The sequence below is a fragment of the Strongylocentrotus purpuratus genome, unplaced genomic scaffold, assembly GCF_000002235.5.
Source record: "Strongylocentrotus purpuratus isolate Spur 01 unplaced genomic scaffold, Spur_5.0 spur5_contig_866, whole genome shotgun sequence".
Taxonomy (NCBI): Eukaryota; Metazoa; Echinodermata; class Echinoidea; order Camarodonta; family Strongylocentrotidae; genus Strongylocentrotus; species Strongylocentrotus purpuratus.
In genome coordinates this window covers 764293-781560 of record NW_022145575.1, presented here as the reverse complement: position 1 = coordinate 781560, position 17268 = coordinate 764293, and the positions used below count along the sequence as shown (strand labels likewise).

Sequence of the window (17268 nt, the reverse complement as noted above, 5' to 3'; positions counted from 1 at the left end):
TATATTTACAACTTAACCACAAAAACTGATGGATTAATATCTTAGGTCATACAGATGGAATACAAAAAACACTACGGTACTCAAAATCTTTACATAACATCTATAAGTCATCTAATGAAGGGAGAGAACTCTTCATGAATATTCATGAATATTCAAATTGTATGAATGATGATAAATATTCTATTTCTTAACCAATCTCTCCACTGATTAAAAAGAAAACAAAATTATAGACAAAATCTAATAACATAATAGAGTGTAAATATCATTTAATTAATCACCAAAATAAATTTGTTTATTAAAACTTTGGCATGGCAATTCATTGTCTAGCATTACCCACCCCGAAAAGAAAGAAAATTACAGACAAAATATCTAAAATGCCCACTACTAGTGAAATGTGTGTAGTGTAGAGTAATGCAAATTCTCCTTTCTAGTCTACTTCTTCTAAACGTTCTTCTTTTAAATATGACATGCTTGTCTGTGCAGCGGTTATTAAGGCAGCTACTGAACGGATTTAGTAATCAAGACTGAAAGAATACATGTACAATAAATCCTCTTTCCATAATTATAACAATATGGCGGATTCACAAAACCACCTTGCGAACCCAGCGTTAAGTCAATTTCATGTGATGCATCATGGGAAGAAAGTCAACAAAATATCAGCTATGGCATTGTTATATACCCTAGGAGATGGGGGATTTAATCAGTTTTTTGGTGGGGCTTGAATAGCTTATCCAGGGTAAAATTTTGCACCGATTGATAAAATATCAAGTCGTCCTGACCCTTCTCGCACCGTTTCAGGCATTTAGGCCAATTTTTGGCCATTTATGGTCACTTTTGGTGAATTTAGGGGTAAATTTCCCAATTTTTATTATCAGCAAAGGAGATTTGATGTGCTTGTGCTAACATGTACAAATATGCCCTGATGCTAGAAAAGGTGGTCAAATTGACCCACATCAACAACAATATTATGGTCATTTTAGTCACCTTTGGGGCACAAAATTACCATTTACATTGATTGTTGTCCAAAATCAGGCAATATTTTCAGTCAGAATATATTGATGGGTGGGTTTTGACATCCAAATTCAATATACAAATGTGCACTGATATCGGGATAATCGGTCACATTGAAATTATTACACGGTTCAAACCTCTTTGGTCGTTATAATCGGTGGCTAGCGTTTTGCTGTGCTGCACTGATTGAAAGATGTCAACTGGCAAACTAAAAAAGTTTGCCGGTGGGGGCGCTGTTTATTGTGAATCCACCCTACCATTGAATATTTAAGTCTTCCAAAAAAAAAACACAACATATTATAGCAATCTACCTAGCAATGTGTAAATACCATCAATAGAAAAAAAGGTCCACAGGTACCTCACACTTAATATGAACATCATCATTATAATTCTCTGCTAGTCAACATAATTTATATAGCCTAACATTTTTCAAATATAAAGTCTCAAGACACTAATTAATTTGCAGATCATACAATTGATCTTAATATTGGGATGTAATGCAAAGTTTTGCCATAAAAAATCTCTGACTTACAGCTGTTGATATTATTATATCCAACATGACACACACCCAATACATGTACATGTAGATACAGTGGTAAAATGTATACATGTAGATGTAGATACCATGGTAAAATGTATACATGTACATGTAGATACACATGTATCATGGTAAAATGTATACATGTACATGTAGATACCATGGTAAAATGTATACATGTACATGTAGATACCATGGTAAAATGTATACATGTACATGTAGATACCATGGTAAAATGTATACATGTACATGTAGATACCATGGTAAAATGTATACATGTACATGTAGATACCATGGTAAAATGTATACATGTACATGTAGATACCATGGTAAAATGTATACATGTACATGTAGATACCATGGTAAAATGTATACATGTACATGTAGATACCATGGTAAAATGTATACATGTACATGTAGATACCATGGTAAATGTATACATGTACATGTAGATACCATGGTAAAATGTATACATGTTCATGTAGATACCATGGTAAAATGTATGTACATGTAGATATCATGGTAAAATGTATACATGTACATGTAGATGGGCCTGCGCATGTACTTCCAAAGCTGTTTCAGATTATACAGAAGAAATAACTTCAGTAGTGAGAGACACATGTTACTGTTCCAAATTATTACTCTTTAAAAGGTTCTACAGGGTGGCCAAAAAAAAGGAACGTAACAACAGAGATCTGCAATCGCACCATGAGACCATTGACACAATGTCTTTAGTTTTGTTTTATTGGGTAGAATTTGCTACTTTTGCAACCTAACTATCACCTGTGTTGATGAGAGCAATCGCGTGTTTGTCAACACAGCTGATTGTATGGGAAGCCAGTGTGCACAACTCCCTGACAATGCCATTCATTGCCTCACAAAAAAGCTGTACAATGAAAATACCTTATGAATCCAAAATTGATCTTGGTCTCGATTTACTTGGAAAATAATTTCTACCCTATAGAATAAAAGGCAATGGCACAAGTCTCCTGATCCAGATTTAAACAATGGACATGTGACACATGACAGCATGCTAGAGTTATTTAATTAAACAGTCCCTCGTATCCAAAACCATCTAAACATGTTTTACATGAATGGTCCTGTTGATCATGTATATTGATTGTATCATATGACCACAGGCTTTCAAGTTTTTACGTTGAGGCATCCTTCTGCTTTTATCTAAGAACTGACTGGAAATTCTGTTTCAGGAGGGGAGGGACTGGGGGCTGAAAGAACACACACACTTGCTGATACATTTTACAAGCTCTAGAGATCGTTACAAAGAATTACAAAAACAGGGACATATTAAGGTAAAGATTAGAAGGGGAGGTACAGGGAAGTAGAGAGGAAAATATCTTTTTCTTGGTGTGATTGCCGACTTCGTATAAAAAGTGGCATCATTTTTTCTTTGACAGTTGGTTGGAGAGCCAGTCTAATCCTTCGTAGAGTCCATCTCCAGAAGTGGCACAGGTTGCCTGGGTATAATATTGGCGGTTACGAAGATGGTGAATATTAAGCTTATCTTGGATCTCTTGTGAAGACATAGCATTGGGCAGATCCTAGCACAGGCAAAGAAAGTTAGGAACAGAAAAGAAACAAATTAAAAAAAGGAAAGAATACAAGGCATTTACGCTTATTGATATAGGTGCGCAAACAAGCACAACCGTGAACTCGCATGTAAAGAGTACCATTGCAAATCCTTTGCCTTAACCTCTCCCCCCCCCCCCCCCCCCCCCCCCAAAAAAAAAAGATGAATAAATTTATTGCAAATTATTCAAATCAGATACCAATTTTTGCATGAAGTCAATCTCGAAAAAGTCGACGTCGCATATAAACCTCTGAAGTCAATGGTAATAAAAGGTCCCCATTTTCTTTATGAACTTTAATACGTACCGCGTATGTTTAATAATTCTCTGTATAAGTCAAATAATTACCCAAGTTGATCAAATTCCTGAAACAATTATGTAAAAAAACACAATAAAATTCACATCGCGAAAATCAAACGGGACTGCAATGTATAATCAATCATTGTCTAAGCAAACCCATTTTGTTTACACAATACATGTCTGTAGTCCAGATTTGCTGGCACCACATAATTTTGTGGTAGCATGTAACATGGGACTGGCCAAAATTTTGATGTGTTGAGCAAAAATCAAAATATCTATTTTGCAATTCAGGTATAATGAAATTTGAGGATTATTATCATGACAAACATTTGCTCTTGTCTGAATCTAGAATAAACAAAAGATTTTTCTTTCACAGAGGTTATATCCATAAGTTGAAAAGAGGCCCGACTTCATCAGCTCGAGTTTGCCAAATAACCCGCTATTTTCAGACTCGGAATATTATTCTGAAGCTCGAAATTGCGTCTTCACCAGACTGATACGCTCATCACAAATTAGCTTTTAAAAACGAGCGCAAATTAGCCCAATATTTTCAAAACAAGACCAAGATTTCTCAGGATATTTTCTTGACCAAATATCCCGCTAATTGCAACTGTGGGCTGATGAAAACGCAAATTAACTGGCTAATTTTCGATCGGGATAATTAAAATATCTGGTTATTTGGCAAACTCGAGCTGACGAAGACAGGCCTATTGTGTATGAATACCTGACTGGTTACACATATCTCACCTGTTTGTTTGCAAAGATAAGCAGTACCGCATCCTTTAAATCATCCTCATTCAACATTCTACTGAGCTCATCATGTGCTTCACCTATTCTTTCTCTGTCGTTGCTATCTACAACAAATATCAGACCTGCGAGGGGGACAAGTTGGGGGAGAATTTTTTTAAGAGATTAGAAAAAAGTTCAGAAGTACTGTACTACCGGTATGTTCAATATTATTTTTCATAAAATATGTGATTAATCAATCTTTTTTTAAATTTGTGTGCAATCCTACATAGTTTCTGTTGAGAGCCAGTAGCCCAGAGAAGGGTATTAACTAAAGTTAAAACCCTTCTCGCCCCAAGAGACAATAATAGGGAGTACATTGTAGATGAGCTACAAGTATGTGCACATGTACATGTACACTGTAAGACCACAACACAATTATTTTTTTTCTCTCTGAAATGCAGTCTCCATAATAAAGGCCTGAATGTTTATAGCGATTTAGCTGCCCATCCACACAAGTGAGTGTTTTCGTTTACCTGGTAATACAATTTTCTCCTCTGGTAGTTCTAAATACATGCAGTTCTATAATATGATGACTTGTATTATCATATAAAAAGCCTACATGTATACATACACTGTACATTGTACATATAAATCTGAAACATTTTCAATCACGATCTAGCCATTATTTTAGACAAACTATTATATTAATTAGCTATGGCAGAAGTGCAATGCCAAGCTAGTGGACAGAATCCCAAGACTAATCAATAAGACATCATTATTGTCCAAAATGGAAGATTTTTTGGGTGAAATTTGTATAGTTTTATTCAAAGCTTTAAGAATGGCAAGTTTCACAGGCTAAAAAAGCCCTTTAAAGTAGATATTCATTGATTTTAAAAACGAACTTTATTTTCATTATTGCAAAGTTGAAACTTTGATTCGACAAAATTATCAAAGTTCAATGCTTGGAAACATTCGAAGTAACGATTATTATAAATTACAAAAACGCTTAAATACAGCCCCGGCATAGCACCTGAAGAGCTATCCGAACGCTGCTGAGACGTGTGAGATCACAGTATGGACATGACTTGCACAAGCAGACGATGCCCCATGACATCTCACACATTTTCAGTGCCTGTGTTTTCATCTTCTCTTGAGTTCTTTCTCTTACTTCACTACCGTCAGGCTAAATGTATAATCTATTGCCTCACTCTAAACCCTGCACATGGTTTTATTTTGATGACAAATGCAGCGATACGAAAATAAAGGAATCTGTCGCTTGTAAACAAAATAAGACGCCATTGTATATTCAGCTGCACACACCGGGGTATGTTCGGCGTTTCAGGAGAGAACAAATGCCGTCTTTAATATCATTCCGGGGGCTTTTCAATTTGAAAGTCTGGTTTCTTTGATTGTTAATTAACCCCTATCCTGTGTATTTACAAGAAAAAGATTTTAGTTACCAGAATCGGGTCATATCCCCTTTTGAATGGTTTGACATGCTATTACATCTATATAAACTAAACTCATTATAATTTGACAAATAATAGCTTTGCTATTATGTTCATTCTCTATGGGATGTCGTCTGCTTGGGCAGTGTTGGTCCATATAGTGACGTCATTAAAACATCGTTATTTTTCCGGCGAATCTCTCGTATATCCCAGCTGCTATGGAGGAAGTTGAATTTGTATTTGTATAAATCACCCGATATGTAGTTGACCTATAACTTGTACGATGGCCATCTGTTAGCTTACCAGTTTATAGTGATACATTAGTTGACATATTTGGGATTTTCTTTGAATTTCACCTTTAAAAGGAAAATGTCACAATTCATGCTTAACACAGTACTTCCTAAATTTATACTTAGTGATCTGACACATGCTCTGGGTTTATTTTGTCAAATATAGAAATGGGGTTAGGGTTGCGATTGGGGTTTGGATTAGGTTTAGGGTTAGTGTTGTAATTGGGTTTTAGATTAGGTTTAGGGTTAGCGTTGTAATTGGGTTTTAGATTAGGTTTAGAGTTAGTGGTATGCATAATGTTGGGTCTACGGTAGAAGCTGATCATCACTATGAAACAATTGTAGCCAGGACATGTGAGCAACATGTCATTATAAAAGTACATTCATACCTTGTGTGTTCTGGAAGTAATGCCTCCACAGTGGCCTGATTTTGTCTTGACCACCTACATCCCACACTGTGAAGCTTATGTTCTTGTATTCCACTGTCTCTACGTTGAAACCTGCAAAATATTAAAGAATTTAAATAACATCAAAATGTGTCTGGCAATATTATTATAATGTCTTATTATTAAGTCTTATATTGAGTTGAGATAATGAATATACTCTTCACGAGATACTGGTAACTTACATGTACAAAGCTACTTCTGGATTGCTTTAATATCATGCAATAGATGGGTTGTTCAGAACAGAAGGCTTTAAGAAGAGCACAACATAGTCCCTGAATCTCTGTCCACAAATTTATTTCTATTCAATTAAATGTATGTACAGTACATGTACATGTATACTCGCGTCTTAAAGAAATTTGAAATATTCTATTTCTTTCCAGATTCATCAGCATGAAACGCCCCCCAGCTCTCAACTCTAGATAACCATAGAAACTCTATCACACAACTAATCCTTGTATTCATACATACCTATTGTTGGGATGGTTGTGACAATTTCACCAAGCTTGAGTTTGTAGAGGATAGTCGTCTTTCCAGCAGCATCCAATCCAACCATCAATATTCTCATCTCTTTCTTGCCAAATAAACTGGAAAGTAGTTTGGTGAAAGCCCCACCCATGGTGAAGCTTAGTCCTTAGGCTTCAAATAGATCAAGATTACCAAAGTGGGCGTTTCTCAGAAGTTCTCAGTTGCCAGTTGTGAGTGCAGTGCCAACAGATTTACGTTGGTTTTCCACTTTAATTTACCTGTGAGAGTGAGATATATAATTTAATAGAGAGTTGATTAGCACGGGATAGTGTGTTTGTGAGGTACGATTTCGGTTTCGTAGCCATAGGTACACACATAAAATAGAAATATCAACAAATATTTCATTATCAGAATGGTGGTGTGACCAAAGTTTGCGCGTGACCGAAGTTCGCTATCTCAAAATATCAGTAAGATTTCGAAAATCTGATATCGCCAATGGAAAGAGGAACATAAAATGACCCAGAGATAAAAGTTTATTTGGAATTGGGTACGAAATTGTGAAAATATTGACAAAAGATCGGCAAATTTTGCAATCTTTTGCGTCCATTCCAAAAAATTATCAACTTACCGATAAGGGTCTGAAAATCTTCAATTTGAGATCAGATTTCCTCAAAATTGTAAGTAAAAAGTGGTACCAGCTGATTGTATGATATCTTGCCTAGCAAATTATTACCTTATTTTTGAAGAATCGCTTTTTTTGATAAATCAACTGTAAACCCCGTGCGTGAAGTTAGGTCTTGTTGTTTTTATGAATTTCTTAGATGTAGAGCGCACGCACAATCAGATTTCTAGATTTCAAATTTTTAGATCCCGATATCTCTGAAATCCTTTGACAATAAATTTTCCAGTTGGACCAGTCTGTACTCTGTAGTAAAAAACTTTGCTGTCCAGTTGGTAATAGATCTAGATCTAGTCCAGTCTAATTGAAATAGATCTAGCCTAAATGGATTTGTTTAGAATATGAGAAATCATGGATCGAATTATTTGAATATCACATTTGTAATATGTTCTAAAATAAAATGTCTGTGAAGAAAGTCTACACTGGTGTAGGCCTAGATCTACTTAGTTTGGTCATACAACTTGCAAAGTTGCAACAATAGTCTAGATGAAAACTTCAAATTTTAATTTCAAGTTGTTGAACGAATGCCCAGAGGATCGAGGATCAAGGAGTCTTAAAACATTGTAGAGTAAGACCGCCAAACTTCGGACACTTAAGACAAAACGGGGGAAAACATTAAATTCTTTTTTTAATTATTGAAAGATCAAATATACTATTATTGTGCAAATACTGTTTATGTATGTCATGAAAAGAAAATTAGTAAAGGAAATGGAAAACTAGAATTATTTACTTACCCGCCCCTACCTACCTATCTACCTACCTACCCGCCGAACCTGTTTTCATGCCGAGCTTCGGACGCACTTGCCAAGCTTCGGACGTTCATGTGTAGCGCACGTATACATGTAACGCACGTACAGCGCACATATAGCGCGCGCGCTAAAGTGCGCATTCATCGGAGGTTTGGAAACCGTATCAAAAATCCTGCGTTGATTTAATCAAAAAAGTATTATTTTCTCGTTTTGGGTAGATTTATTTTAGGTAGAACTATCAGAAAGGTGTTTTTCACAACTCTCACACAATATTTTGGTGCTAAAATTTTTTCGTAGTCATAATGACACTCAATGTTGCCTGTCCGAAGTTTGGAAGAGCACCATCTTCTGGTAGGGGTATGTACCCCTAGGTCCGTGGTAACGGCCGCCATTAGAAAATTTTCGCGATAGAGTGAACAAGTATCTCATAAGCTCCCATAATTTTGGCAGAAACCACCTGAAATATGCCAAGGATTTGTTTTTAATCGATATAGTCTATTGCAGGCTCTATACCTTAACTCCCCTGTTAAGGAACTGTAAAAATCCAGGTAACCTGAAATCTGTCTCTGAATTCGATGTTTTTTGTGAGTTTTGCAGACAGCAACCTGCCCTAACTTTCTGTACTAACGATGTAGGTTAGTAGTAGGCCTAGTATCAAATGCATCCAAGTTACCTGCCTGAGCTAGGGCCATATTTTGCGTTCGAGCCGTTGAAGTAATTTTTGTCCGAAGTTTGGCAATGTCCGAAGTTTGGCGGTTTTACTCTAGATCTAAGTCAAAATTGTTATTACTAGGATACTTCTTTACATTTCGAAAAAATACGACCCAACCCGCTGTTTGAATCGTTTTCCTGTGCAGGCTCTGGAGCTCGGACGCCTTCGGTGGCGGAGATCAGTGGAGTTAATGCATGCATATTGCCATTGCATTGATTGATGCATTAATTAAGTAGGAGTTGTTCTACTCGTTGCGTTGACACGCAAGTCTTGGCAAGTGTGGGTACACACCCAAATGAAATGGCCACTTGGCCAGAGGTTTATTTCAAGAGAAGGCCAAATAATAAAGCAAAGATACAAATGAAATGGTGAACTGTATAACTAGTTACCTCCTTTTAGGGATATCTATGATATGTTCCCACTTTCTGCCGATCCAGTATTAGAGTTTGATATAGAGTGCGTAAACACGTATGCAATCAACGTACGTCGGCCTAACTACTTCCACGTAACTTTAACGATGAAAAGAATCGCCTTGGAGGAAACTCGTCTCGCACAACACTCGGCTCATTTCTAATTCGGTTTTGCAGGAGAAATAACCCCAAGCAAAAATATAGGGTGCATTTATGATTTTAATTATTGAGGGGAGACAACATTTGATTTTTTTTTAAATGTACAGAGTAGGGTCTACATGGTAAATGGGAGGAGAACTAACATGATACGCCACAGAGTTGCCTACAGTGCGCTATAACGGTCTTAGCCTCTAAAACACAATATTACGTAATGCAATTGCCCTACATAAGGATTGCCAGTATAGCGCAGTGGCGGATTCAGAGGTGGGGGGGGGGGGGGGGGGGGAAGGAGGGCCGGGGGCCCGGCCCCTCCCCCTTGAGAGAAAATTATGTAAAAACACGTGATTTTTACATTTTTGGTTTTTTTTTTTCTGAGCGAATTTTCGGCCGGTGTGACCGCGTAGAATGTAACCCGCACCGATCGTCCGACTATTAGAGATCGATCGAGAGCGGACGATCGGTGCGGATTTTATCCGCGCAGAATGTCCGTGTCGGACATTCCGTGCGCGCCTCAAATGTCTGACGGACAATCCGTGCAAAAGAGGTCTCGCACCAATAGTCCGCCTGCCGCACCGAATGTCCGTACTCTAGTCCACGCGTATACATAGTCAGTATAGTGGGGGCTGTTAGGGCTAAATAGGTGTTGTTTGGTGCAGATTCTTCTAAAAGCACCAAATTTGGCCCAGAGGTAGATTATACCATACTTTTACGATTTCTGCCGGACGCCAAGAAGGGCACCCTCTGGGTATGCCATATTGGGCAAATCCAAAATGGCCGCCATCTGAGTTAAAGGTCAAGCGTAGTTCCAACATATGAACAAATTTCGGGCATCTGCTAAACGCGGACTCGCTCCGCGGTCTACAACACGTGAAATCTTCTTTGAAAATGCGCTAAGTGTGCAAAGAAATGCTCCTACAATGAAAAGAAACTTTGATTTCACATCAGCTCGGGTGGAAATCACATATTTAATTACTGTTCTTTCCATTGAAACCAATTTCGAAGTGATTTGTGCACTGGAAATTAGGGCCTTTTCGTCTTCAAAAGGGGACAACAATCATTTACTTTGTGAATTCTCTATGGAGGTCACGTGGAAATTCGCCTTTTTGACTGGGGTTGTGTACTTCAAGGAACTAATGCTCGTAACTGCGACTTGTTATTGGGCCAGCTCGGGCGCCAAAACAAAGGATATGTAATCCCCTACCTTCTGATGTTACACATTACAATAAGTTGAGGGACATCTCCATAGAGGCCAAGCGTATTCAAAACGCACCACAAAAGGGCGCACAATCAGGTATGGGCTTTTACACACACTGTCCATTTTACGAGCTCATATCTCCCCGAATATATCTTGATGTACAAAAGAACCCGATTTTAATGAAAATTCAGGTATAAGACTTGCTGTAGATGCCAAATTTGTCTACTTTTGTGAAAGTTTTACATAGGTACCTTTCGAGTTGAAAAATAGCTTACAGGGCACTTTCTAAGGCAATTAGCCTGCCACAACACGCGTTTTCACATTGACGCGAGGTGGAATATTTCCAACCGGATTTCCAACTTTGGCGGGGCGTTTCACTGTCGACACGTTGTTCATTCACAAAAAAACCTACATAGGTAGTTGCAACAGATCCTTATGCATATTCATGAGAAATTTCGTGGCAATTTGCAAAAATTCGCCATAGGTACCTTGTCAATATTCATAAACCTTGTCAATCCGACTAGCTAGCAAGGCCATTTTGCCCATGCCATAGGTGTACACACAATAGCATGCGCGTGCAACAGTACGCGATGCTGATTGGATAACTATCGTTAGAGTATGATGTCGCATAAGGTTAGCGCGTGATCACTTCATAAATATTCATTCCTTATGACCTCCCAACGGCTCTCAACGACTGGCGCGCGCGTATGCAATGTGCACACTACGCGCTAATTGGTTTAATCTGTTTTACATTGCGCGTATGCGAATAAGGTCAACTCGTGATAGTTATATGAATATTCATTAATCAGTACCCCCAATGGGCTCTGATTGGCTGTATGTAAATGAAAACAAATACGTCATACCTCATTAGGTTTTGTCCCCTGACGCGTATTAACTTGTTGTAATGACATAATTTGATTGGTTGTCGAGAAATTAGGGCCAATTTCAATCCAATAAAAAGAAGCTTTCTGAAATGTACGCATCGTCCTCCGTAATTTATGCATTGTGCGTAAGCGAAGTTTTTACACAGCGGACAATGAGGCTTACACACCGTGCTCGCAGCCGTGCGTATTTCGACCACCAAATTTGACTCAGCTCTGCGGCGATGGAAAAGACACATTTTATGTTGATTTCAGCAATTTACTGAAGGGAATTTAGATATTATGGACGATCTTTTAAAGAAAAGGTGTGTGGGGATTAGATTATATCTCTCACGAGACACTGAATTCTTTAGTTTTCCTGAAATTTAGCAAATTAATGGCACTCTGCACTCGCTTTATGAGCAGATCTAAATATTCATGGTCGATCTGCTAGTGAAGGAATCGCGTATTCATATTGCAGGGTGATCCCGCCCATCTTAGACGAAGGGATGACAATGGACTGCATTGTGATGTGCATCTGCATCTACTAGAATAACATAATTATATAATTTCTTGATTTGTTTTCTTTTTTTTTCGGGAGATGAAGAGGGAAGAGAGAGAGAGAGAGAGAGACAGAGAGAGAGAGAGAGAGAGTTAACAAGTCACGCACCCATAGCGGTGTTGACATTCACACTCTCACCAGTTTTCTACGATAAACCCCTATTTCATAAAAATCGACGAGTCCGGTACCTTGGTGTTATGCTCTAGTGCACTCGAACGTTCGTCGTCTGTGTGGGAGGTACACAAAATGCCTCATTGATCTTATGGCCGAATGTGGGTCAAATTTGTTCATATGAAGGAAAAGCTTGTATGATAATAGTTTATATATTTATGGGGTTTTGGGGGTCAGAGAATCTGATTTTTATGTTCTTTCATCGATTTGAGGTCTCCTATAGGGGGTGGCTACCATTCTGGTCATATATTGGTCAAATCCAAAATGGCCGCCATCTGATATTTACAGATCAAGTGTAGTTACGAAAGAAAATGGGCTAGTATGATAAAAGTTTATATATTTATGGGGTTATCGGGGTCAGAGAATCTGATTATGATAGTCTTTAATCGATTTGAGATCTCCTCGGGTCTTACTGGTAATATTGGTCAAATCCAAAATGGCCGCCATCTGATAGTTACAGGTCAATAGTAGTTCCAAAAGGAAAAGAGCTAAAATGTTTTAAAAAATTATATAGTAAGGGGGTTTTCTGGGTCAGAGAATCTGATTATGATGTTGCTTGTATCAATTACAGGTCTCCTTGGGGCTGTCATGCTGGCCATATTGGCCAAATAAAAAATGGCCGCCATCCGAGTTAAAGGTCAAGCGTAGTTTCAAAAGGAAAAGGACCAGTATGATAAAAGTTGATGAATTCATGGGGTTTCCGGGGTCGGATAATCTGATTATGATGTTCCTTTATCCATTTTATTTCACCATCCTGTCCTAAGGCTACAATGAAGTCCATTTCCTGGTTGAAGAAGATGAGGGAAGATGCGCCAAATTCACACTTTCATGGGTTTAAATCTTGGCATATCCGCCCATATGTTTCAACAATATGCAAACTTTCCTCTGTGAAATGCATAATAAATTCGTTTTCGAGGATTGGCAAGGAAAATAGATAAACAGTAGAAACAGACCATGAATAAAGAAATAAACAGCTTGTTCGATTTGTTTTTGAAGCATTATATTCAAAGACCCGGACAGCTCTATCTTTATTATCCATATAAATAACGTCAGTAATCACTCTCAGACGGGAGATTATACCAATACGAAATGCATTAAGCAACGTCTAGACATAAAGGTCGAATCTCAACTTTATTTTTCTCATTCTTCTTTACATTTCGAAGCGTTGCATGGGATCTTAATCCCTTTTTTCTACATACATCAATGCCCCCATTTAAGCATACTTTGAATCTGGTCACGCTTCGAAAAGTTCGTGGCCTAGCATTATGCTTCTGTTGATGATCAAATGGAGAAAGCACCCTTTATAGATCAGGGAGAGTGTGAAAAAAGCACGAAGTAGGAGCAGTGCAATTTATATTATCAAGGGATGGATTAGAGTTTATTTATAAAATGAAATGAAAAGGCTATTTTATTTTCAAGAGTCCTTTCACTTCATTGAAGAAATAATTTCTCTTTATATATTAGAGACACTTTATCTTGAAAGTCAAATAAACTCGAGAGCATCCTGGGGCTCCGCCCCGGAACCCCCGGTAGGGGCTCTTCCAGGCCCCTAAAGATGTGCCATATTGTTCTCCTATGCAAACTTCCTCTGTGAAATGCATAATAAATTCGTTTTTGAGGGTTGGCAATGAAAATAGATAAACAGTAGAAACAAACCATGAATAAAGAAATAAACAGCTTGTTCGATTTGTTTTGAAGCATTATCTTTAAAAACCCAGACAGCTTTATCTTTATTATCCTTAAAAACGTCTATAATCACTCTGAGATGGAATAAAATACCAATACGAATTGCATTATGCAACGTCTAGGCATAAAGGTCGAGTTCCTGGGGACTTGAATCACGATAATACCGATAATACTTTACCGATGACCAGATTTCAAGTAAAGTTTACTATAAAGAACCAATTCCGACATTCAGAAATGATTTTCGGTGACTGATGTGTCAGATGTGGTCATTCACAAAGGAAAGGCCAGCACACAAACAAATTACAGTTCCTCTCTCAGCTCTCTTTATGTTCATGTGACCTTTGTAAAAGTTCATTCCCGATTTTGGCGCATGCGAAGTGTGCAATTACGAACTCACTTATGGATAAAAGAACATCATAATCAGATTGTCCTACCCCGGAAACCCAATGAATTCATCAACTTTTATCATACTAGCCCATTTCCTCAGATGGCGGCCATTTTGGATTTGACCAATATGACCAGTAAGGCAGCCCCAAGGAGACCTCAAATCAATGAAAGAACATCAAAATCAGATTCTCTGACCCCCAAAACCCTATAAATACATAAACTATTATCATACAAGCGCTTTTCATTTTGGAACTACGGTTGACCTTTAACTCAGATGGCGGCCATTTTGGATTTGCCCAATATGACAGTCCCAGAGAGCGCCCTTCTTGGCGTCCGGCAGAATAGTATGGTATAATCTACCTCTGGGGCAAATTTGGTGCTTTTAGAAGAATCTGCACCAAAATATCCCTAACAGCCCCCACTAATAAAAGTATAATTACGCTTAATGAATGAAACGACTGGATAACCCATATTCAGCTTTGCCAGCTAGCTAGGGACCACACTACAGGTCTTCCCGGTGCGGGTCCAGGTGGGAGGGGGGCGGGGCGAGAGGGTCTTGACCCCCCCCCCCCCCCCAACTGCCAACAAAAAATGAAGAGAGAGAGAGAGAGAGAGAGAGAGATAGAGAGAGAGTCACACAGAGAGAGAAGGTAAAGCGGAGAGTAAGGGAAAGGAAGAAGAGGAAGAAGAAAAGAAAAGGGGAAAAGAAGGAGATCGGGGGCGAAAGGCCTTCGCCATCCCCTCCCCCCTCCCTTCAGCAAAAAAAGAGAGAGAGAGAGAGAGAGAGAGAGAGAAGGAAGGAAAAATAAGGGAAAGAGAAAGAAGGGACAAAAGGAAAGGAAGAAGAAAATTAAAGGGGAAAGAAGGAGATCGGGGGGCCGCCGAAAGGGCTTTACCTCCTAGGCTGTTGCCCCCCCCCCCCCCCAAGCAAAAAGAAAGAGGAGATAAAGGGAAAGAAAGAAAATAAGGGGGATAAAAAGTCACAGTTCTAAGGGGAAAAAATTGCTGGCCGACCGACATAAAAAAAATACCACCGACTTCGACCCCACCCCCCCCCCCCCCCCCTTTAGCGACGCCCCTGAATGTAGAGTGGCCTGAGCGGGTAGGCACAGGGCGTGGTTCTAAACTTACAGAGATACTTCGATGAAGACACCCTTATTTCATGATTGCGTGTGTTGAACTGCCATGGGCTTTACAACTTTAAACATCCATGGTTTATTTTGCATATTATAGGGATTTACATGACTGTTCATTTATATAATAAAAGGAAATAATGAATATTCAAATATCATAGGTAGCAAATAAAGGATGACTAACAGAGGAATGAAAACAAACAGATAGGAGAGAATAATCAAGCATAATGATGTGCACCAATCTATAAATGTGAATTACTAAGTAGCCTGTTCACACTACAGCTCTACAATAACAAAGCATTTGTAGCCTTACTTTTAAGCAGTTGAAGAAATTAAAAAAGTAGGCCTACTTGAAGAAATCGTTGAATTATAAGATATTCATTTCATTTCATTAAGTATGACAAAGTACTAGGTGTTAAAATAACACACATTTAACACCTTTGGAAAAAAACAATACCACAGAAACGTGAAAAACAAAACTTTTATCATGCCTATAATCGGACATAAAATTATTTAAAAACTGAAATGTGGCACCACCCACAAATATAATTCTGAGATCCTCCTTCGTCTTTAATTTGCACCTGAAAATAAATTCTTTGTTCCTCGTCTATGTCATCGCGGCGAAAAATTTCAGACTTTTCTTCTTTTTATGCAACCTCAGACAAATGTGCCAAAGAAGTTTTGTCTTCTTGTGTTCCTGGAAACAAAGTTTTAGGCAATAGTTTTCAAGTTCAGTTTATCTGTACGAGATTTATATATGTGTAATATTAAGCTTTAGTTGAGCTTTCTTTGGGTCATTGTACTTATCAGAGAAGTTTTGCTCCGTTTCAAGACAGAGAATGTTCTCTCGCAAGTTGCCGTTGTAACCGGGATTGTAAGGTAAACGAGAAGAAGGATATGTACCTCTGAGAATGATCTCGTATAGGTTGGACTGTTGTTGAAAATCTCACAGATTGTTTTAATGTATTTGATAGGTTTACTCTCATCGTCACACACGTCTTGGAGGCTTGTTAGCTTGGGGGGGGGAGGCTCAACGATATCCGAGCCCCTCAAAAATATTGTGTGAGGCTCCGTGATGTTATCCGAGCCTCACACAAATATCGGGGGGCTCCGTGATGTTATCCGAGCCCCACCAAAAACAATTGAGGGGGGGGGGCTTATGATATCTGAGCCCCCACCAACATATGGGGGGGGGGGCTCAATGATATCAGAGTCCCTCCAAAATATTTAGGGGATTAAATGATATCCGAGATCCACCAAATATATTTTTTGGGTCAATGATATGCGAGATCCGATGTCTGAGCCCCCCTCCCTCCTCCCCAAATAAATATTTTATAATATAAACAATTAAATAAGTTACATATATGATCATCATAATCTGTTTGCATATTTATATATATATAAAGTAAAAACAAAAAGAAGTTTAACAAGATTATAAATAAGTTAAAAAAACATATTATGTATTCATGTTAAATATTAAATAATCAAACTTTAAAACAATAAACAAAAGAAAACACACATAATGTAGAATGTGTAATAATTGTGAAATTAAGACAAATGCGTATTCCATATTAAGTAGAAGTAAAATGAAGTATGGAATAATAATAAATACTTAAGAGCATTATGAATATGGATCAGTTAAATACTACATATATAATTGTTTTTGTTTTTAAAGAGACAAAAACTGATAACGTATTGCAAAGATCATATTGCACACGAATAGACATTTAAAACATATTGCGTAGGAGTAAT

General features: G+C 38.1%; 1 protein-coding gene across 1 annotated transcript; it reads right to left on the bottom strand.

Annotated features, from left to right (window-relative positions):
• Positions 1-2274: 2274 nt before the first annotated feature.
• On the bottom strand, positions 2275-6964 carry LOC115919820 (ADP-ribosylation factor 1). The gene is made up of 4 exons (XM_030974207.1): positions 6817-6964; positions 6292-6402; positions 4183-4307; positions 2275-3108 (listed from the first exon to the last, which is right to left on the bottom strand). Exons 1-4 carry the CDS (start codon positions 6962-6964, stop codon positions 2947-2949), a joined length of 546 nt encoding a protein of 181 aa, XP_030830067.1. The 3' UTR covers positions 2275-2946.
• Positions 6965-17268: the final 10304 nt, after the last annotated feature.